This window comes from Amblyraja radiata, chromosome 18, assembly GCF_010909765.2.
Source record: "Amblyraja radiata isolate CabotCenter1 chromosome 18, sAmbRad1.1.pri, whole genome shotgun sequence".
NCBI lineage: Eukaryota > Metazoa > Chordata > Chondrichthyes > Rajiformes > Rajidae > Amblyraja > Amblyraja radiata.
The window spans coordinates 191389-214395 of record NC_045973.1 but is presented as its reverse complement, the minus strand read 5'-3'; the positions used below and the strand labels follow the sequence as shown (position 1 = coordinate 214395).

General features: G+C 41.8%; 1 protein-coding gene across 8 annotated transcripts in view; it reads left to right on the top strand.

Moving 5' to 3' along the window:
- wnk2 (WNK lysine deficient protein kinase 2) overlaps positions 1–23007 on the top strand; it is a 150555-nt gene that overhangs the window by 43770 nt on the left and 83778 nt on the right. For all 8 annotated transcript variants that reach the window (XM_033036529.1, XM_033036526.1, XM_033036524.1 and 5 more), the window contains exons 2-5: positions 1474–1646; positions 4711–4931; positions 7517–7674; positions 18683–18771. In XM_033036529.1, coding sequence (XP_032892420.1) covers positions 1474–1646; positions 4711–4931; positions 7517–7674; positions 18683–18771 — 641 coding nt within the window. The remainder of the gene's footprint in view (positions 1–1473; positions 1647–4710; positions 4932–7516; positions 7675–18682; positions 18772–23007) is intronic.

Below are 23007 nucleotides of genomic sequence, written 5' to 3'. Positions count from 1 at the left end.
TAAATGTATGTAGTATTAAATCTGAAATAATTGTTTTAATTTTTTATTGTTCTAAATATTGAAAAATATAAATATGCAAATGACAGACTTCAAGTTCAAGTGAGTTTATTGTCATGTGTCCCTGTATAGGACAATGAAATTCTTGCTTTGCTTAAGCACACAGAACATAGTAGGCATTTACTACAACACAGATAAGTGTGTCCATATACCATAATATAAATATATACACACATGAATAAACTGATAAAGTGCAAATAACAGAAAATGGGTTCATAATAATCAGAGTTTTGTCCGAGCCAGGTTTAATAGCCTGATGGCTGTGGGGAAGTAGCTATTCCTGAACCTGGTTGTTGCAGTCTTCAGGCTCCTGTACCTTCTACCTGAAGGTAGCAGGGAGATGAGTGTGTGGCCAGGATGGTGTGGGTCTTTGATGATACTGCCAGCCTTTTTGAGGCAGCGACTGCGATAAAGCCCCTCGATGGAAGGAACGTCAGAGCTGATGATGGACTGGGCAGTGTTTACTACTTTTTGTAGTCTTTTCCTCTCCAGGGCGCTCAAATTGCTGAACCAAGCCACGATGCAACCGGTCAGCATGCTCTCTACTGTGCACTTGTAGAAGTTAGTGAGAGTCTTCCTTGACAAACCGACTCTCCGTAATCTTCTCAGGAAGTAGAGGCGCTGATGAGCTTTCTTGATAATTGCATTAGTGTTCTCGGACCACGAAAGATCTTCAGAGATGTGCACGCCCAGGAATTTGAAGCTCTTGACCCTTTCATCCATCGACCCGTTGATATAAATGGGGCTGTGGGTTCCCCTCCTCCTCCTTCCAAAGTCCACAATCAGTTCCTTGGTTTTGCTGGTGTTGAAGGCCAGGTTATTGCGCTGGCACCATATGCACAGTTGCTCGATCTCTCTTCTATACTCTGACTCATCCCCATCAGTGATACGTCCCACAACAGTAGTGTCGTCAGCGAACTTGATGATGGAGTTCGCACTGTGACTGGCTACGCAGTCATAAGTATAGAGTGAGTACAGCAGGGACTTTCACAAACATTCCAAGCTGACTGATAATGTAGCAGCAGGGTTTTCTAGGGGAAGAGTGACATTGACTGTCAGTGTTTCTAGATCCAGGTCTGTTAGTTATCTATGGGACCAGCCTCTATGCCTATTAGGTGCCAACTTTGAGAACTTGCTGTAAGTGTAGGGGTTAGCAGATCTGCTGAGAGGTGAGGTTTGGAACATTTTGGAAGGCCAGGTGAAATCAATGGCTTACAGCTTGACTGAAACAGTCAGACATTTAAATTTGAGAGAGTTTGCACTTGTAATCATGTAGTCAAAATCTGGAGGTTATCATAAATGATATGCATACTGCACATAATTTAATTTCCTGAAAGGGATTACATGGTGAGTTATGTTAAATCAATAATTCCTCACTTTGTTTATTTAACTAGTTTTATGTTTCTTTCATGACAGGACAGAAAACTTACAAAGGCAGAGCGTCAGCGGTTTCGCGAAGAAGCAGAAATGCTGAAAGGATTGCAGCACCCTAATATTGTTCGATTTTATGACTCTTGGGAAAGTCCTCTGAAGGGGAAAAAATGTATTGTATTAGTTACTGAATTAATGACCTCAGGAACATTGAAAACGTAAGTATTTCACCAAGAAAATATTTGTTTTGGTGCTGGGAAAGGAATTATTCTTTTTGATTATTAATTTTTAATGAATGAACACGTTTATTGGCCAAGTATGTTCACATACAAGGAATTTGCCTTGGTGCTCCGTTCGCAAGTGACAACATGACATACTGTGACAATTAAGAATGACACATAAAACATTAAACATTAATAATAAAACATTATCGATTAAACATGTGAATTAAATTAAATACCAGAGCAAAAGAGGCTAATCAGGAACCGGGTGACATTCATTAATTAGAATTAATCTATCCAATTTAAAAAAAATTGTAATTGTATTTGCTTGTATAGTGTCCTCTGGAAGATCATTCCAGATATAGACGACCCTCTGGTGAAATGTTGCCCCTAAGACCTGTCATAAACCCCTTTCTTCTCATCTGGGGCCTATGCCCTCCAGTTTTAGAGTCTTCCTACCCTTTGGAAAAATACTGTGTTTTCACTTTATCCACGCCCTTCATAATCTTGTACACCTCAATAAGGTCACCTCAGCTTCCTATGCTCCAAAGAAAATAATCCCAGTCTATCCAACCTCTCCCTATAACCCGTAAGCCCAGGTAACATCCTGGTGAACAACCTCTGCACCCGTTCAAACTTAATATCACCCTTTCTCCAGCTGGGCAACTGGAACTGGACACAGTACTCCAGTGTGGGCTCACCAATGACTTGTACAACTGCCTCATGTCACGTACTTTTTGTACTGAACTGCATCTGGAGTGCAGTTTGTTTAAAATCTAAACAAGGATCTGTGTGGGGGGAAATAGAAGCTGCACGTTATGGATCAATTGCAAATGTTTATCATTGGATCCATGCAACTGAACTTGCATCAGGAATGTTCTAACCAATGGCTTCCTCAAGTGTATTGCATGTAAAGTGTTGATATGTTAGATAAAGTATTCGATTAACCACAATAGTCACTGGAGGAATGCAAATACTGAAGATTTTAATTTTCATTGTGATTGCATTTCCAGTCATAGTAATGATAGCACTTATTGATGCTTACCTTTACATTTGTATATGAGATTGATCAGTTTTCAGCTCCAAAAGTTCTTAAGTGAAACAAAATTGCTGACCTTTTAATGATGAAAGAATTGTGGAATTATCTTTTTTTTTAATTCTTCTTCTTCTTCTTGCGTTTGAGGCAGCAGAGGTTATATAACGCCTTCCAGGCGCTGTAGCCAGTTCAATGTGCTGTAGTCGAGGGCCGTAAGGTCTACCTCTCCACCAGGGGGGCGGAGGACAGCGCAGTCGAAAATGACGTGCTGCGCTGTTTGTTAGTCTGCTCCACACATGCAGGCTGCTGATGAACGCAGCCCCCAGCAATGCATGTTAGGGGTGAACCGGCCGACCCCTGTACGGAGCCGGTTCAGGGCGACCCACTCTTTACTCTAAATAAATTTCAATCATCAAATCACTATAATTTAAGCACAGAAGTTGGTCACATGTGGCTTGTCACTCTTGTATCAATCTGATTTAAAAAAATAATTCAAAAACCCTAATGTGGAACTGGTATACATGTTACCCAAATGTGTTGTGTTAAATCACCCCCCTCCCACTCCTCAGTCTCACCTCTTATCTCCCTAAGGTGTGGATTTGATTGTTTATTTAGGTAAATTTGAGGGGTGACGTGTATCCTCATTATATATCCTGAAACTGCTGCAGCATATCTGATTTGATGTCTGTACAGTGTTCAAGTTATCTTTTCAAGCATCAGGGAGACATTTTTTTCCCTTCCTTCCATCGGAGGTGCAAAGGGACTTGGGAGTGCTGGTGCAGGATTCCCAAAAGGTTAATTTGCAAGTTGAAATGGGAGTAAGGAAGGCAAATGCAGTGTTGACATTTATTTTGAGAGGACTAGAGCATAACAACAGGGATGTAAAGCGGAGGCATGATAAGGCACTGCTCAGACTGCATTGGAGTATTGTGAGCTGTTTTGAGCCTCTCAGCTGAGGAAATATGTGTTGGCATTGGAGAGGGTCCAGAGGAAGTTTACTAGAATGACCCCGGGGATGATTGGGTTAATATATGATGAGCATTTGACAGCACTGGGCCTGTACTCGTGGAGCTTAGAAGAATGAGGGAGGACCTCATTGAAACTTACCGAATAGTGAGAGGCTTAGATAGAGTGGATGTGGTGAGGATGTTTCCACTAGTTGGAAATTCAAGGAACAGAGGACATAGCCTCAGAATAAAAGGATGTATCTTTAGAAAGGATATGAGGAGGAATTTATTTAGTCAAAGGGTGGTAACTATGGAATTCATTGCTATGGAGGACAAGTCAGTGGGTATTTTTAAGGTGGAGATTGACAGATTCTTGATTTAATATGGGTTTCAAGGATTATGGGAAGAAGGCAGGAGAATGGGGTTGATGGGAAAAAATAGAACAGCCATGATTGAATGGCAGAGTAGACTCGGTGAGCTGAATAGCAAACACTGCTCCTATCACATGAACATTTTTCCTTCCTCTTAGACTCAACGATTCACAGGATCCTAATTATAGAAAGTGATGAAAATGATTAAATTTTCTAGTATCAATCTGGACTATTATCTTTGTATAGAATTGCCATTGAAACAGTTTGACAAGTTTTCTACAATGCAGGGGCTGGAGTGGTATGGATCAAGTGGTATGGATGATTAGTTTAGCTTTGCATTATGTTGTAAGCGAGCAAGTGTAAGACATTGTGGGCAGAATGCCTTGTTCGTCTTTTGTATTATTTTATGTTCTCTGTTAATTATTTTGCATATTGCAGAAAGTTGTGTGTGAAATTAGTTTATCTGAAAATTTTACAAACTGCGGAAACTAGAAATCTGAAATTAAAATGGTGATAGAAACGTGCAAAATGCCAGGCTGTATATATATATGTAAAGAAACAAATAATTTATCATAGCAAAAATTAAAGTTTTGAACTTTTTTGTAACATTTGGTTGAACATTTTAAGATTCCTGAGCAATTCTAAAATATTTTAAGTTGCATGTTTGTCTCGTGCTTCTGCTGAAAAATGTTTGTCTTTATTTGCAGATATTTAAAAAGATTTAAAGTGATGAAAACAAAAGTTATGCGAAGCTGGTGTCGGCAAATATTGAAAGGCCTATATTTTCTGCACACAAGGACACCGCCAATTATTCACCGAGATTTAAAATGTGATAATATTTTTATTACTGGACCTACAGGATCCGTGAAAATAGGAGATTTGGGGCTTGCAACTTTAAAGCGTGCCTCTTTTGCTAAAAGTGTTATAGGTAAATATTTGCCTATTCCTTTAGATTTATGATGAATCCATTTCAATTTGGTGGGGAAAAGAATCGTAGTTCAACATTTTTGTGTATTAAGAGATAACATGTATTTTGAGTTTTAAAATTTTACTTTTGGGACTCTGATCAAATTCACACGTGTAATTCAATAATTATACTTGGTGCTGATAGCTTGAATCATTGAGGTCTTGACTCATTCAATGTTCTGATTTTGGCTCTGGGAGTTCCTAAATATGGCTGAATATCTACCGTTATTGAAAGATGGAGTTGAAATGAAGGAGAAATCTGCTTGGTTGGTCAAATTCATTCTCTATAAATTTATATTCATACTTTATATCGGCATCGGAATAACTCATGATAAATCGGGTATTGATTAAGATTGTGGTTGATTGTGATTTTACATATATTTAATGCTAGGTGATATTTTATCCATCTTGTATTGTCTATAAATTCCCATAATCAGTGGTTTAATGTCATAATTTTGTAAATGTTAGTGGCACACTCAGATGGAAAAGATGACAACAGAGCCAGATAGTCCTTAACTATGAAAACACATACTTAGAAATTTCAAAGACAATTATATGTGGGCAAGTTGAAGGTTTCTTGCAATTTAATTTTAGGAGCTCCCCAGCTGTGGCCAATCTGACCACAAATGTTTAAAGGGTTTTTCAAGATGGGAAAGGTTGCTTCCACTTTGCTCTTTATTTCATGCGTTATCATGAGTATAGGAGCAGGGAGGTTCTACTGCAGTTGTACAGGGTCTTGGTGAGACCACACCTGGAGTATTGCGTACAGTTTTGGTCTCCTAATCTGAGGAAAGACATTCTTGCCATAGAGGGAGTACAGAGAAGGTTCACCATACTGATTCCTGGGATGTCAGGACTTTCATATGAAGAAAGACTGGATAGACTCGGCTTGTACTCGCTAGAATTTAGAAGATTGAGGGGGGATCTTATAGAAACGTACAAAATTCTTAAGGGGTTGGACAGGCTAGATGCAGGAAGATTGTTCCCGATGTTGGGGAACTCCAGAACAAGGGGTCACAGTTTAAGGATAAGGGTGAAATCTTTTAGGACCGAGATGAGGAAAACATTTTTCACACAGAGAGTGGTGAATCTCTGGAATTCTCTGCCACAGAAGGTAGTTGAGGCCAGTTCATTGGCTATATTTAAGAGGGAGTTAGATGTGGCCCTTGTGGCTAAAGGGATCAGGGGGTATGGAGAGAAGGCAGGTACAGGATACTGAGTTGGATGATCAGCCATGATCATATTGAATGGGGTGCAGGCTCGAAGGGCCGAATGACCTACTCCTGCACCTATTTTCTATGTTTCTATGTAAGAAAGCACTATAAAATGGAACTATAAGTAACTTCTGATCTCAGGATTTCATTCCTCGTGGAACTGGATTCACTGGATGTTGAATGGTGGTGCTGACTCGAAGGGCCGAATGGCCTACTCCTGCACCTATTTTCTATGTTTCTATCTACTGTATCCCTTAAAACAATTACAACTTAACTGTTTACCGTGTCAACTGACATTCAGAAATTAATGCTTTGTTAGACTAATGAATATGAATGTTTTGTGATATTCATTAACTGGATACAGTATATGTTCTGTAAATTTAATTCTGGATAATATTTGTATGAATATTTGGTGAAATGAAAGAATTATAGAAAACCAATAAAATACAGTTTCTTCCCAGCTGTTATTAGGCAACTGAACATCCTATCACTGACTAGAGAGCGGTCCTTAGCTAACATCTACCTCATTGGAGACCCGTCAACTTTACTGGACATTACCTTGCACTAAACGTTATTCCCATTATCCTGTATCTGTACACTGTGGACAGCCTGAATGTAATCATGTATAGTCTTTCTGCTAAATGGATAGCATGCAACAAAAATGCTTTTCACTGTACCTCAGCACACGTGACAATAAACTAAACTAAATCTTAAACTAAAACTGTGGGTAGCTATAGAAAACGGGCGACGTGGTGCAGTACTGAGCGTAAACTAAGTAGTACGTCAGGAAGAGAAACCAACTCGTTCAGGCAATTTTTACCTTGGTTCTGGGGTTAATGGTCCGTTCTCAGGATCAGAATCCTTGCATAACCCTGACGTTCATTTAGGCAAAATAATGCAATAGTTTCAGTTGATGGTAACCCCTAGAACAGGCAAGGACCATGAAATGGAAACTTGTTATTACCACTTGCACACTTTTAATGCAGTCTATTTCAACATAGTTTACAGAATTTGTTTTTCTGGCAAAATACAAAAACTTTAGGAGCTTTAGTTTTTTAGTCAACTGCTGAGAGTTGACCATCTGATGGATCTTTCACGCTTGCAAATTCCTGAATGGATTCAGCCACTCTGAGTCCACTGTTATCCATGAATGTTCGAACAGTTTTTGAAAAATTAAGGATTCTTAAATATGAACAAAGGTTTCGTTTTTTGTGAGAATATTTTTGTCAAATTCATTAACTTTGTATCAGGTAATGAATCGCCCCTAATTTATGATTTGCTGCCTAATGTCAGTGGTTATTACTATGATGTGTTTACTTTTAATTGTCCTTAGGTACTCCAGAGTTCATGGCTCCAGAAATGTATGAAGAACACTATGATGAATCTGTGGATGTGTATGCTTTTGGAATGTGCATGTTGGAAATGGCTACCTCAGAATATCCATACTCAGAATGTCAGAATGCTGCTCAGATATATCGAAAAGTTACAAGTGTAAGTGTTGGTTAACCACATAAATGGTCCTTAATTGTCATTTAGCAAGCTAATTAGTGGCTAGTTTACACTAGTTATATTAATTATACTAATGACCTTAGTTAGATTGGCACACATTGCTCACCCATGTGGCAAGTTTTTGTGCTGCATATCAATATTTTTCCACAACACAATTACAATCTAAATCAAAATGATTTGGATTTTAAACAAGGACCACAAGAAGAATTCTTAAGTTTTGTTTCTGCAGTCTCTAGTTTTGTTTCTGCCTTAAAATTGTAATGCTGGATTTAGTGTCAAACAGCCGAATAGCAGTTTTGAAGCATTACACTTTATTAGACCTTGGAAGTTCAAAAGACATAATTGTCTTTTAACATATGAACTTTTATAATGCTGCATTTTAGAAAATAATTTTAATTAAAAAAAAATAAAATAACCTTGCTTTCTTTTATATCCTCGACCATTTCTCAGTGTGTGGAAAAACATTATATTTCATTTGCAGGTTCTACATGTTGCATACAACACAGCTGGACAGAAAAAGAACTGGTGTAATATAAACTTGACTTTGCAGAATTTTCCAAAATATGTCATTAATTTCAGCATACATTTTGTGGAAGAAAAACATTTACTTTTCCACTGATTGCTGAACAATGCAGATTGAGTTGAAATATAAATATAAATTGTCAGAAATAGCAGGTCAGGCATTCCTTTCTTCTGTGGAGGAAGAAACAGAATAAATGTTTCTGGTCATTGATTATTTTGTTTGTCTACTGAGGACTCACTTTGTTATCCCAAGTTTTAGATCCATCTCAATGTCAGTCAATCTAATGAGCTCTTTATTTAGCAACGTTATGGCTATAATTTAAGGGGCTGTCCCACTTGGGCGACCTAATCCGCGAGTTCTGGCGAGTTTGACTCGTACTCGCAGCATGGTCGACACGAGGTCGTAGGAGGTCTTTGTAACTCTCCTTCATGCTCGAGAGTAGTCCCCGTGTACTCAAGGTCTCAGCTAGGTCGCGGCGTATTTTTCAACATGTTGAAAAATGCCCGTGAATAAAAAAAGGTCGCCATGGAAAAAATCAATACTTTTTTTTTTACTCGTAGATTTAGTCGTAGTAGGTCGGCATGTTAGTCGTGGGTAATCGAGGGTAATCGAAGGTGATCGAAGGTAGTCGTAGATAATCTTCATCATAGTCGAAGGGAGGTCGAAGGAGATTGAAGGAGGTCGTCTTCACTCTCCACTATTCGGTGTCCAATTTTCTCGAAGTTAATCTTAACTAGTCGAAGCTAGTCTTCCACATAGTCGAAGGAGGTCTTCTACATAGTCGAAGGAGGTCTTCAACATGACATTTTTTCAAGCTCTCCTAAACTCGCCAATTAGGTCGCCGCAGTGGGACAGCCTCTTTAGTTTTACCATGAATTTAAGGAAGGAAAGCAATTTTTCTCCAACAACCATTAATTTCCGTAAACTGTCTTATTATTTAATGAAATATCTATGTTTGTTTTGCCATTTTACATCTCCATAACCTTAACATGGTATGAGTGATAATCACATGTGTTCAAATGCAAAGAGAGGAAGTTGTGCTTCTCTTATATGGGGCCTTGCTCAGATCGTAACTGGAGTCGGCATTCAGGGTTTGATACCTCGTCTTGTGAAGAATATATTGGCCTTGGAAGGGTCCAAAATGGGTTGAAAAGATTAAAATGTGGGGAAGGTGTACACACAGGCTTTTAGTTCCCTGAATTTGCCAAGTTGAAGAGTTGCAGAGGATTTTAACTTTCCCAATATTGACTAGGAAAATCCTAGCGTAAAAGGTTTAGATGGATTAGGGGGCCAAAGTGTGCAATTTGTCAAGTGTTCAGGAAAGTTTTCTTCAGCAATATGTAAAGGGCCCTACATGAGAGAGGGCAATACTTGATCTAGTCTTGAGAAATTGGGAGGGGCAAGTGGATGAAGTGTTCCTGGATGAGCCTTTTGGGACCAGCGACCACTGTTCTATTAGGTTTAAGGTAACTATGGATTGGTTCAGAGAGGGTCCATGAGTTAAAATCCTAAATTTCGAGGCCAACTTTGAGAGTATGAGAGAGGGATTTGCTCAAGTTTTGGAGTATGTTGTTTGAAAGAGAAGGAACATTGGGAAAGTGAGATGTTTTTACAAGTGTGCTGATAAGAGTCCAGGACATGCACGTTCCTGTTGGAGTGAAGGGCAAGGCAGGCAAAACCTAAGGAAGCCTGGATGACGAAGGAAATTGAGGCTTTGGTCAAGAATAAGAATGAGGCATGGGACGGGTATAGGCAGCTGGGATCAAGAGTATCTCTTGAGGATATTTGGGAACTATGGAGCAAACTAAAGAAGGAAATCAGAAGGGCAAAAAGGGAACAGGAGATAGCTCTGGCAGATAGCATTAAGGATAATCCCAAGAGATTTTATGTACATAAAGGGGAAATTGGTAACTAGAGATCAAGTGTGACCCCCCCCCCCCAGGAATCAAGGTGGTCAACGCTGCGTGGAGCCACATGAAATGTGTAGGAAGGAACTGTAGATGCTGGTTTACATTGAAGATAGACACAAAATGCTGAAGTAACTCAGCGGGACATCTCTAGATGGAAGGAATGGGTGAAGACGAATGCACGGTCGAGACCTGAAACACCACTGATTCCTTCTATCCAGAGATGCTGCATGTCCCGCTGAGTTACTCCAGCATTTTGTGTCTATCTTAAATGAGGAGCCACATGAGATGGGCAAAGTCCTCAGAGTATTTCTCCTCTAATTTTACCGAGGAGAAAGATAGGAGGACTGAGAAACTTGGGCAGTCAATAGAAGTGTCTTAAGAGCAGTCAGTATTATGATCAAAGGGGTGTTGCAGGTCCTGACATGTATGAAGGTAGACAAATCTCCCGGGTAAATAACACATTTTTTGTTATTCAGTGATTAGAAAGTTTTTCAGTGCTACACTTGGTATTTTATAATGCGTAGTACAATAAACTTTTCAAACATTTTTGTGATAGTTTTGGAAGAAATGATTTAAGAAATAATGATTTCATATGCTGCAATTCTACATATTAAGCAGGGAATTTCAATGGAAAATCTTTCTGGAATAAATATTGAAAGCTTGTGTGTAGTTGAAGGCTAAACAATGGGAGGTTATGTTATCTGATGTTTCCATGTTTACATCTGATCTCTGGTTATGAGCACAGTTGTCAGAAATAACCGAATTTATAGAAACACATGATTGTTTGATCAATTAACAAAGAGTTACAGTTACACCTGTTATGTATTGTGTTGATTTTTATCTAAATGCTGCTCCCAATTAGTTTCTGATTATAACACTTCACTTTCTTCCTGCTTCAAGCAAGTAGTTAAAGGAGAATTCAGGTTATCAATATAACTTTGTGCCCATATCGAATTTGGAGAACTCACTCAAGTTTGGAAGCACAAGGTGGACTCATGGGGAAGGGGGGGGGGGGTTAGAACTTTGTAAAGTGAGTTGTCTAGATAGCTGTTAGAAGATGTTTCCTTTAGTTACAGTTTAGAGCGGGATATCAGTATCAGAATAAGGAGACGTGGAACATAAAACAGCACAGGAACAGGCCCTTCGGCCCACATTGTCAATGCCAAACAGGATGTCAAGTTAAACTAATCTCCTCTCCTGCATGTGCTGATATCCCTCTATCCATATTTTACCTAAAACATTTTGAAAAGCCACTATTGTACCTCCATCAACATCCCAGGCACCCACTGATATGTTTAAAAAAAACATTTGCCTGCACATCCCCTCTAAACTTTGTCCCTTTCTCCTTTGACAGTCTATTGTCTAGTCTATTGTAACTCTCGACATGACCTGCAAAGCATCTGAAATATAGTAGTAACCACAAGCATGATCAATATACAGTATTAAATCTATCTTAAAAAGGTTCCAAATAGAGTAAGTACTAAAGGAAATGCAAAGTGAATGAAATAAAAGGGTATTTTGGTTTGGCTTAAAGGAGCAATCGAGAGAGTAACCATTTCTCAGATGTCTGTCTTTTTGTAGAAAGTGGAGGAAAGTCAGAAGTTATTGTGTATCGTTTGGTGGCTCAATGATTTTAAATTGGTAGTCTAGAAATCTGGGAACCCGAATTAACAAATTAGAGACCCAAATTAAAATCCCACCAGGCAATATTGGAATTTCAATGGTACTTTATTGTTATAGGTACTTAGGTACAGTGATATTCCTTCATTGCATACAGTTCAGTAAAAATCCTACTTATACACTGGCAGAAGCATACTCCAGTACAAGAGGTCAAGAATAGTAGATTGTACTAAGGCAGTACACAAGAGTCGGCAGGTTCCCAGCACCACCTTGTACCCCTTTAAGTTCAAAGTTGTTAAAAATGATAGTCGTAACTTGGCCATAAAGGGCACTGTCCTGGCTATGACACTTGGTAAGAGTTGTAATGGTCGACCTGGCCAGGCAATGCTGCCGATGTCCTTCTTGACTGCTACGAGCCACTGCAGGCCACATTCAATCCACACACTTGGGAGGCAAATAGCTGTTCCTGAACCTGGACGTGTCTCCTGCCCAATGGTAGTAGCAAGAGGAGTTAAAAAGTCATGATGCAGCTTTGCAGGACTTTCGTGAGGCCACATGTGGAGTATTGCATGTAGTTCTGGGTGCCCCAATACAGGTGGAGGCTGTTTTGATAGTGGGATTTAAGAATCTTTTGGATAGGCACATGGATATGCAGGGAAATAAGGGAATTATGAATTATGTGTAGGCAGATAAGTTTGTTTTGGCATCATATTTGGTTTAGACATTGTGGGCCAAAGTGTCTGTTCCTGTGCTGTTCTGTGTTCAAAGAAGGCATATTACAGATGGTGGGGATCCTTGATGATAGATGCAGTGCCCCATGTAGATGCTTTTGATGGAGCGGAGGTTTGTGCCAGTGATAGACAGGACTGAATCCATCGCTCACTACAGTCTTTTTTGCTCCTGTGCGTTGGAATTGTTATACCAGACGATGATATAACCAAAGATAGACACAAAAAGCTGGAGTAGCTCAGTAGGACAGGCAGCATCTCTGGAGAGATGGAATGGGTGACGTTTCGGGTCGAGACCTTTCTTCAGACTGGCCAAAATACTTTACGGTATATGTGGAGAAATCTGTTTGAGTATTCAGAGACATCCCGAATCTAATCTTCTGAGAAAGTAGAGGTGCTGGCAGAGGACCAGTTATCTGAAGCTGCTAGTTCTCTCCATCGCACATGAAATCTCCATTCAGTGGAGGATATTCAAGTGAGGATATTCAGTGGTTTGTCAACATTCTATTCCATTTGCATTGACTCAGCAAATGAACTGGCCATGTGTACATGCAGTGAGATGTGGAGAACAATCATATGTGGCCTCTGACCTGCTCATGTAGCCATGGTCATTGCTGACTTGTTCCTAAATATCTTCTCCAATAAGAAATAATCTAATCATCTACCCTTGAAATTCAATGGTATTACTGCAGCCAAGATCTCCACCATCAATACGATACGATAGAACTTTATTTATCCCAGGAGGGAAATTGATCTGCCAACAGTCATAAAACACAGATACATGAAATTAAAGTGATGAGTGGAAAGGATTGGGGATGTGCAAAGATTGGGGGTGGGGGGGGGGGAGGCAGTCGGTCTACCCCACAACAGAAGGAGGAGGAGTTGTACAGTTTGATAGCCACAGGGAAGAAGGATCTCCTGTGGCGTTCTGTCCTGCATGTTGGTGGAACCAGTCTGTTGCTGACGGTGCTCCTCAGGTTAACCAGTGTGTCACGGAGGGGGTGAGCTATATTGTCCAGGATGCTCCACAGTTTGAGGAGCATCCTCCCCTCCAAGGCCACCTCCCATAGATCCAACTCCGTCCCCAGGACGGAGCCAGCCTTCCTGATGAGTTTGTTAATCCTATTGGCATCCGCTGCCTTCGCTCTGCTGCCCCAGCACACGGCAGCGAATAAGATGGCACTGGCTACCACCGATTGGTAGAACATCTGCAGCATCTTACTGCAGACGTTGAAGGAACGGAGCCTTTATCAAAAAGCACAGTCAGCTCTGTTCCTTGTACAGGGCCTCGGCGTTCCTGGACCAGTATCCTGGGTATCATCATTTGAAAAAAAATCAACTGGACCAGGTGTGTGTTGTCATTGTATTTAAGAGCAGCATGCCACCAAGTTCTCGAGACAATCGGGGATGTTTAATAAATGCGTTCCAGTGATTGGTGTTCAGCTTGAGAATAAATGCAAAGCTGTTTTATCTCAGTAGCACCATTTTGTTCTTGAACTTTAATACATTACTACTCCTATTGAAGACTAAAATGACAAAAATAAGAAATGTAAAGAACAACCACAAATTCAAATGAAGTTTTAAAATGTTCCAAAATTATATAATGCTTTTTTAGATATGGGCAACGTTCAAAATATGCAAATTAGGTATTGGGAGCATTACATGTGATGGGAACAAAATTAGGTCATTCGGCCCATCGCCTACTCCGCCATTCAATGAAGGCTGATCTATCTCTCCTTCCTAACTCCATTCTCCTGCCTTCTCCCCGTAACCCCTTACACCTGTACTAATCAAGAATCTATCTATCTTTGCCTTAAAAATATCCATTGACTCCACAGCCTTCTATGGTAATGAATTCCAGATTCACCACCCCCTGACTAAATAAATTCCTCCTCGTCCCCTTCCTGCAGGAACGTACTTTAATTCTGAGGCTATGACCTCTGGTCCTAGATTCTCCCACTAGTGGAAACATCCTCTCCACATCCACTTTATTCAGGCCTTTCATTGTTCGGTAAGTTTCTATGAGGTCCCGTTCTCCCCCCCCCCCCCCCCCCCCCCCGACCTTCTAAACTCTAGAGAGTACAGGCCCAGTGCCGACAAACAATGGTTTCTGAGAGTGCTCAAGCAGTTGTAACAAAATGTTAGGAGCCCGAGAACAGGAAGAGCAAAGAGAAATAAAAATATTAAATTGTCATTAGTTTGAGATCATGTCTGCAAACCAAACTTAGTTTATGGCTGTGCAAATCACATTGTCTGCAGTTTAGTTAGCTACCTTGACTGGAAGGGAATTCAGCCTAGCCTTTTACAGTTTATAGTGTCAACATTCTTTCCTGCCAGTGTGTGAAGTGCAGAGCAGTGTGTTTATTTGTATTGTATTTTGGAAAATACTCGACTGCTAAAGCTAAATTACCTCTATTCTATTACATTACTGTAAGTACTTCACTCTCACACTGGTTGGGGTACAAGCATCTTTAATGTTCAGGTCATCATCACATTAGCAGTACATCATACATTCAGTCTACTGCAGCTACTGAAGACAGTAGGCGGGTTCTTACACTATAAAGCATGCATTAGGCGAAGTTATAATTACTAAGCATTCCGATTGGCTAACATGCAACAGCCAATCTACAATTACGATAGAACTTTATTTATCCTAGGAGGGAAATTGGTCTGACACATAAAACACAAGATACATGAAATGATACATAATACAATACATGATACATAAATTAAAGTGGCGAGTGGAAAGAGTTGGGGATGTGCAAAAATTGGGGGGGGGGGGAGGAGGAGAAGGGGAGTCAGTCTACCCCACGACAGAATGGGGAGGAGTTGTACAGTTTGATAGCCACAGGGAAGAAGGATCTCCTGTGGCGTTCTGTACTGAATCTTGGTGGAACCAGTCTGTTGCTGAAGGTGCTCCTCAGGTTGACCAATGTGTCATGGAGGGAGTGAGCTGTATTGTCCAGGATGTTCCACAGTTTGAGGAGCATCCACCCCTCCAAGACCACCTCCAATGAATCCAACTCCACCCCCAGGATGGAGCCAGCCTTCCCGATTAGCTTGTTGATTCTGTTGGTGTTCGTGGCCTTTGCCCTGCTACCGCAGCTCATGACAGCAAAGAAGATGGCACTGGCCACCACCGATTGATAGAACTTCTGCAGCATCTTACTGCAGACGGTGAAAGAATGGAGCCTCCTCAGAAAGTACAGACGGCTCTGTCTCTTCTTGTACAGGGCCTCAGCGTTCCTGGACCAGTCCCGTTTACTGTCCAGGTAAACTCCAAGGTACTTGTACTCCTTGGTAAACTGCACATCCACGCCCTTGATTGAGACAGGGGACAGGGGTGTTCCTCTCCTCCTAAAGTCCACCACTAACTCCTTTGTCTTGTCAGTGTTGAGCTGCAGGTGATTCAGCCCACACTACTCAATTAGGAACTACATTGTCAATTGATGGCTGTGGAAGTCATGGCCTGGTCACAGTTTCTATTTTATCTTCCTCCACTCCTATTTCTGACAGCTTTCACACATTTTCTATACTTTTAATCTATCATTTGTATTTTTTATAAATAAGCATTAAGGAAATGGAAATGCAGATGCTGCAATCTTGAGTGAAACACATTGCTGGAGTAACTCTGGGTCAGGCAGTATCTGTGGAGGGAATGAACATTTCAGTTTGGAACCTTTCTTTAAACAGTTTTTAGTAGAACATAGGTTTAGGTTTATTATTGTCACATGTACTGAGGTACAGTAAAAGCGTTGTTTTAAATGCTATTCAAAGATATATACTTCACATAGATACAATCAAACTCGTGTACAATAGATAGAGCAAAGGGGAAGATGCAGAGTGCAGAATATAGTTCTCATCATAGTAGTGCATTTGAGTGCATTAGTTCCTTAGACAAAGTCCAATGTGCTCACTGGGATAAAGGTGAATCGAACAGTACCCTAGTTTATGGAAGGACCATTCAGAAGCCTGATAACGAAAGGGAAGAAGCTGTTCCTGAGATTGGCAGTGCACGCTTTTAAGCTTTGTAATTTTTGCCAGACAGTATCAGGAAGAAGGTGGAATGAGTCTTTGATTGTTTTGGCGGCTTTTCCAAGGTAGCGTGAAGTGTAGATGAAAGTGGTGGGAAGTCTGGTCTATGTGATAGACTGGACTGGTCTACATCTACATCTGCAACCCTTTGCAATTTCTTGCGGTCTTGGGAAGAGCTGTTTGTAGACCAAGCTATGATGCAACCTAACGGTCAGCTTTCTACGAAAAAAAGACACAAAGTGAGAGTTTAAAGATGTCTGAATATCTCTGCCAGCTGATCTGCACACGCCCTGAGTACAAGGCTAGGGACTTCATCCTCTCCAGTTACTTTCTCCTGGAGCCCAAATACCAGGAGAAAGATTTTCTCCTGGAGCCCAAATCAAACGATCTGATGAATCATTGGCCATCGATAGCTCAAATCCATACGGTAATGTTCCGTTTGGATCACATTGGTGGAAATGCTTGGCTTTTGCTAATAATGTAACGTTTGTTTTCTGGGACACCAAACCTTTTAGTGTCCACCGCAAAGTACGTTTATGTGTATGATGTGTAACGTGCGTTGCGATGTCCACTCAGATGGATGCAGTATTCTATTACATGATCAGGTGAATGAAGTGGAAACGGTGTTTGCAATTTTATTGTTCCATGTGGTATTCATTAACATAGAAAGGAATAAGAAATACGTGCACTTACTGTGCCAACCAGGTCACTGGTGGACACCACGCGACAACCGTTACACAAAATGTATTTATGTATTCTGATGCCATTTTCAGAAACTTGCCATCAATATGCTATATTTTCTTATTTTTTGTTGTTGATATTATGTTAGTCATGATCCCAATAAAGTGCTTGTCAATTTTTTGTTGAATTTTGACCCCCTTTGTCACATTTTTGTGTGCAGTATTGTAAAAAGACACATATAATACACAAGTATTATCGAATTTCTGTTAGAAAATTGTCACTGCACAAATAAGCATTTCGTAGCTATTACATTTGCTCGGGCACCAGTACATAAATTGAGAGAGATTACATGCCCTTTCTATAGTAATTTGCACATTCTCCCCACTCCTATCTGGAGAAGATGTCGAAGCTTGAAAGTGTGTATCACCAGACTAGGGAACAACTACTTTCTCTCTGTTATCAGTTATATAAAAGGTCCTTCCACAAATTAGGGTACAGTAAGGTAGACACAAAATGCTGGAGTAACTCAGCAGGACAGAGAGAAGGAATGGGTGACATTTGGGGTCGAGACCCTTCTTCACACAGAGAGTGGTGAATCTGTGGAACTCTCTGCCACAGAGGGTAGTTGAGGCCAGTTCATTGGCTATATTTAAGAGGGAGTTAGATGTGGCCCTTGTGGCTAAAGGGATCAGGGGGTATGGAGAGAAGGCAGGTACAGGATACTGAGTTGGATGATCAGCCATGATCATATTGAATGGCGGTGCAGGCTCGAAGGGCCGAATGGCCTACTATTGTACCTATTTTCTATGTTTGTATATTTCAGACTGATGTTTACCTTCGAATTTAAACCAGCATCTGCAGTTCTTTCCTACACAAACTAGGGTACAGTCCTGATTCTCCAATTGCGGATATTGGACTTTTACTCTGGCACTGTTACATTACCATGCTGAGCTCGCTATTCTGCAATCTGTCTTTCTCTTTGTGTAGGAAGGAACTGCAGATGCTGGTTTAAACCGAAGATAGGCACAAAATGCTGGAGTAACTCAGTGGGATAGCCAGCATCTGTAGAGAGGAATGCGTGACGTTTCTGATTGAGACCCTTCTTCAGACAGAGTCGTGAGGACTCTCAGTCTGAAGAAGGGTCTGCTCCATGTTTTGTACTTGCTCTTGACCTGATTGTATTCAATCTTATTTGATTTGATAGTACTTTCTTATTTGATTTGATAAGCACGTAAACAAAAGTTTTTCATTATATCTCAGTAAGTCACAATAAACTGAAACTGAAAACTTTTAATAGAAATTATAATGTTTTGCTAACTGTAACAAAATTGAATTTGGGAATGCAAACAATTACAAGTCCACATTTTAGAAATTTGTTTTTTGAAATTTGTATTATTCTTGGCAAGGAATTATGAAAGCGTTGAATAATATTTCTACAAGCCTGAACATTGAAAGTCTCTAAGTTTGTGCAATTTTCTGTTTTAAATTTTCAGGGAGTAAAACCAGCAAGCTTTGGTAAGGTCATCGATCCAGAAATAAAGGAGATCATTGGAGAATGTATCTGCCAAAATAAAGATGAAAGGTTAGTAACAAAATTGAGAACAGGTGTTTGTTTCCTGGAACTAATAATTGATTACTCCGAGGCCTTTGCAATAAATGTTCTTCAATCTGTGATCAGTGAGTCATTGATTCAGCTTACAAGATGTACTTTTTTGTATTAATAATAATATTGTATTCAACATATAATGATGCAATACAACATTAATATTTAGGAGTATTATAGTCAGCATGGTTTTGTACGTGAGAGGTCGTGTCTCACCAATCTGAGTTTTTTTTAAGATGTCTCCATAAAGTTTGATGAGGGTAGAGCTGTAGACGTACATATGGATTTCAGCAAGGCATTTGCCAAGGTTCTGCATGGTAAGCATCACAAGGCCCATTGCTATTTGTCATCTATATCAATGATCTGGAAGAGAATGTACATGGCATGACTAGCAAGTTTACAGATGACAAAAAATGGGCGGTATTGTAGATAGTGAAGATGGTTGTCAAAAATTGCAGTCAGATCCTGATTGGTTGGCTAGGTGGGCTGAGGAATGGTTGATGGCATTTAATACTGAGAAATGTGAGGTGTTACCTTTTGGGAAGTCTAACATGGGCAGGACCTACACTGTGAATGGTGGGGCTCCGGAGAGTGTTGTAGAGCAAAGGGATCTAGGAGTGCAGGTACATAGTTCCTTGAAAGTGGCGTCTCTGGTATATAGAGTGCTCAAAAAGCATTTGGCACATTGGCCTTCACGTCAGAGTATTGAGTAGAATAGAATAGAATGCCTTTTATTGTCATTCAAACAGACAAGGTTTGAACCAAATTTCATTCCTACAGTTTTCACATTACAAAAAAACCAAAACACACAATTTACACAAACATCCATCACAGTGAATCACCAACACCTCACTGTGATGGAAGGCAAAAGTTTTATCTCTTCCCTTTGTTCTTCTCCCGCGGTCCAGCAGTCCAATTGCAGCGTCGAGACGACTGGGGCTCATGATGTTAAAGCCCCCGGCAGGCTATGGTAAGTCCCGCGACTGTTTGGGCTGCGCCCCACGATTCCAGTGGGAGAAGTTGCCGTTGCGGGAGCTCTGAAAAGCGGTCTCCCACCAGGGACCTGCAAGCTCCCGATGTTCCTGTCCACCGGGCCTGCGGCCGGAGCCTCCGAAGTCGGGTTGCAGCAGTGCGCCACCACAGCGCTTCCCGCTCCGAAGCCAGCCAGCTCCGCGATGGTGAGTCTGCAGGCTCCGCGACTGGAGCCCTCAGGTTGGTTCCGGTTGGAGGCCGCTGCCGGCTCTACGATGTTAGGCCCAACGACACCGGAGACCCGACGGGGAAAAAGTCAGGTCCCGTACAGGGAAGAGATTAAACGGTTTCCCCCCCCCCCCCACATATGCACAGCTAAAAAATAATCAAAATCAAAACCTAAAACATACATCTAACGGGACACAAAATTAAAAAAGGACAGACGAACTGCAGTCGAGCCACTGCCGTTAGGTGCCACCACACTCCAGACTTGGAGTGTTGAAGTTGGGAGGTCATGTTGCAGTTATATAAGACGTTGGTGAGGCCACAATTAAGAGTATTGTAGGTAGACAAAAATGCTGGAGAAACTCAGCGGGTGAGGCAGCATCTATGGAGCGAAGGAAATAGGCAACGTTTCGGGCCGAAACCCTTCTTCAGACTGACGAAGGGCTTTTGCCCGAAACGTTGCCTATTTCCTTTGCTCCATAGATGCTGCCTCACCCGCTGAGTTTCTCCAGCATTTTTGTCTACCTTCGATTTTCCAGCATCTGCAGTTCCTTCTTAAACATTAAGAGTATTGTGTTCAGTTTTGGTCACCATGTTATAAGAAACATAGAAAATAGGTGCAGGAGTAGGCCATTCGGCCCTTCGAGCCTGCACCGCCATTCAATATGATCATGGCTGATATTGTCAAGCTGGAAAGGGTGCAGGGAAGATTTACCTGTAAGAGGATGGTGCCAGGACTCAAGGGCCTGAGCTATCAGGAGAGGTTGAGCAGGCTTGGGCTTTATTCCTTAGAGCGCAGGAGGATGAGGGGTGATCTCTTAGAGGTGTACAAAACAATGAGAGGAATAAATCAGGTAAATGCAGAGAGTCTTTTGCCCAGAGTTGGGGAACTAGAGGACATAGGTTTGAGGTGAGGAGGGAGATGGAGGGAGGAGGGAGGAAGGAATGTGGGATGATGGGGGGGGGGGGGAGAAATGAATGTGGGATGATGGGGGGGAGGAAGGAATGTGGGAAGATGGGGTGGGGGGGGGTGGGGGAAGGAAGGAATGTGGGATATGGGGGGGAGGAAGGAATGTGGGATGATGGGGGGAGGGGGAGAAAGGAATGTGGGATGATTTAATAGGGGCCTGATGGGTAACTTTTTTTACACAATGGATGGTGAGTGTATGGAATGAGCTGCTGGAGGAGGTAGTTGACGTGGGTATTATCTCAACGTTGAAGAAACATTAAATGTGGATAAATGTGAGGTTATCCATTTTGGTGGCAAAAACATGAAAGCAGACTATTATCTAAATGGTGGCCGACTAGGAAAAGGGGAGATGCAGCGAGACCTGGGTGTCATGGTACACCAGTCATTGAAAGTGGGCATGCAGGTGCAGCAGGCAGTGAAGAAAGCGAATGGTATGTTAGCTTTCATAGCAAAAGGATTTGAGTATAGGAGCAGGGAGGTTCTACTGCAGTTGTACAGGGTCTTGGTGAGACCACACCTGGAGTATTGCGTACAGTTTTGGTCTCCAAATCTGAGGAAGGACATTATTGCCATAGAGGGAGTGCAGAGAAGGTTCACCAGACTGATTCCTGGGATGTCAGGACTGTCTTATGAAGAAAGACTGGATAGACTTGGTTTATACTCTCTAGAATTTAGGAGATTGAGAGGGGATCTTATAGAAACTTACAAAATTCTTAAGGGGTTGGACAGGCTAGATGCAGGAAGATTGCTCCCGATGTTGGGGAAGTCCAGGACAAGGGGTCACAGCTTAAGGATAAGGGGTAAATCCTTTAAAACCGAGATGAGAAGAACTTTTTTCACACAGAGAGTGGTGAATCTCTGGAACTCCCTGCCACAGAGGGTAGTCGAGGCCAGTTCATTGGCTATATTTAAGAGGGAGTTAGATGTGGCCCTTGTGGCTAAGGGGATCAGAGGGTATGGAGAGAAGGCAGGTACGGGATACTGAGTTGGATGATCAGCCATGATCATATTGAATGGCGGTGCAGGCTCGAAGGGCCGAATGGCCTACTCCTGCACCTAATTTCTATGTTTCTATGTTTCTATTAACTGCACCATCAGAATATATTAATTACCATTGGCAGTTTGCATGAATGTAAGAATGCAGCCTTGAACAATTAAGCTGGATCTTTTGCAGTGACACTAAAGCTTCATGACCTTTGAAATGTTACTTTTGACCTTTACTATGTTCTGTATACAGGTGCACAACCTTTTATCCGAAAGCCTTGGGACCAGACACTTTTCGTAATTCAGAATTTGTCGGCCTTCGGAATGGAAATTTTTTAGCGTAGATTTTAATGGCTGGCTCAGTGGTAGAGTGCTCGGCTCATATCCGCAAGGTCGCGAGTTTGCGCCTTGATCCCGGCAGTTACTCGGTCGCGAGTTTGAGTCTTCAATGTCGTTTTTTCTTGCAGAATAAATGTCTGTATGAAATGCAGTGTAGGAGAGGTGTACTGACTGTGTGGGCAGAACTTTGGAAGTGATTGCCCACCAGTCTAAAAAGCCGCTGTGTCTCCCTGTCCCTGGGATAGCAGGGGGCGATCAAACAGCACAATACCCCCCTCCTCCTCCAACTCCAGAGGAATCCGCTCCCCGATGGGCCGCTACGGCGACAAGTGGCAGTTTGCCCACAGCCCGAGCTGCGCCCCCTCATCCGCCACCCCAAGAACAAGACGTACCTTGCACACCATCAGCTTCTGCCCCTACGTGTTCCTCTGGAGTTGGAGCGGGGCTGGGCTGGAGTTGCTGCTGGCTGTGGGTCTCTGGGATCTCCGTGCTTGCAGTGGGCCTGGGGGTCGGTGTCCCGTTGGTCCTGACGTCTCCGGCCACCCCCCTGGACTGGAGCTGAGACTGGGAACTGTACCGCCCTTGCCCCCTCCCTCTGCAACTGCAAACAACCCCACTCTCCTGCAAGGGCGGTACAGTTCCCGGAGGATGGCAGGTGGCCGGAGACGTCAGGACCAACAGGAACCCGCTCCCCGATGGGCCCCTACGACGCCCCGAGCTGCGCC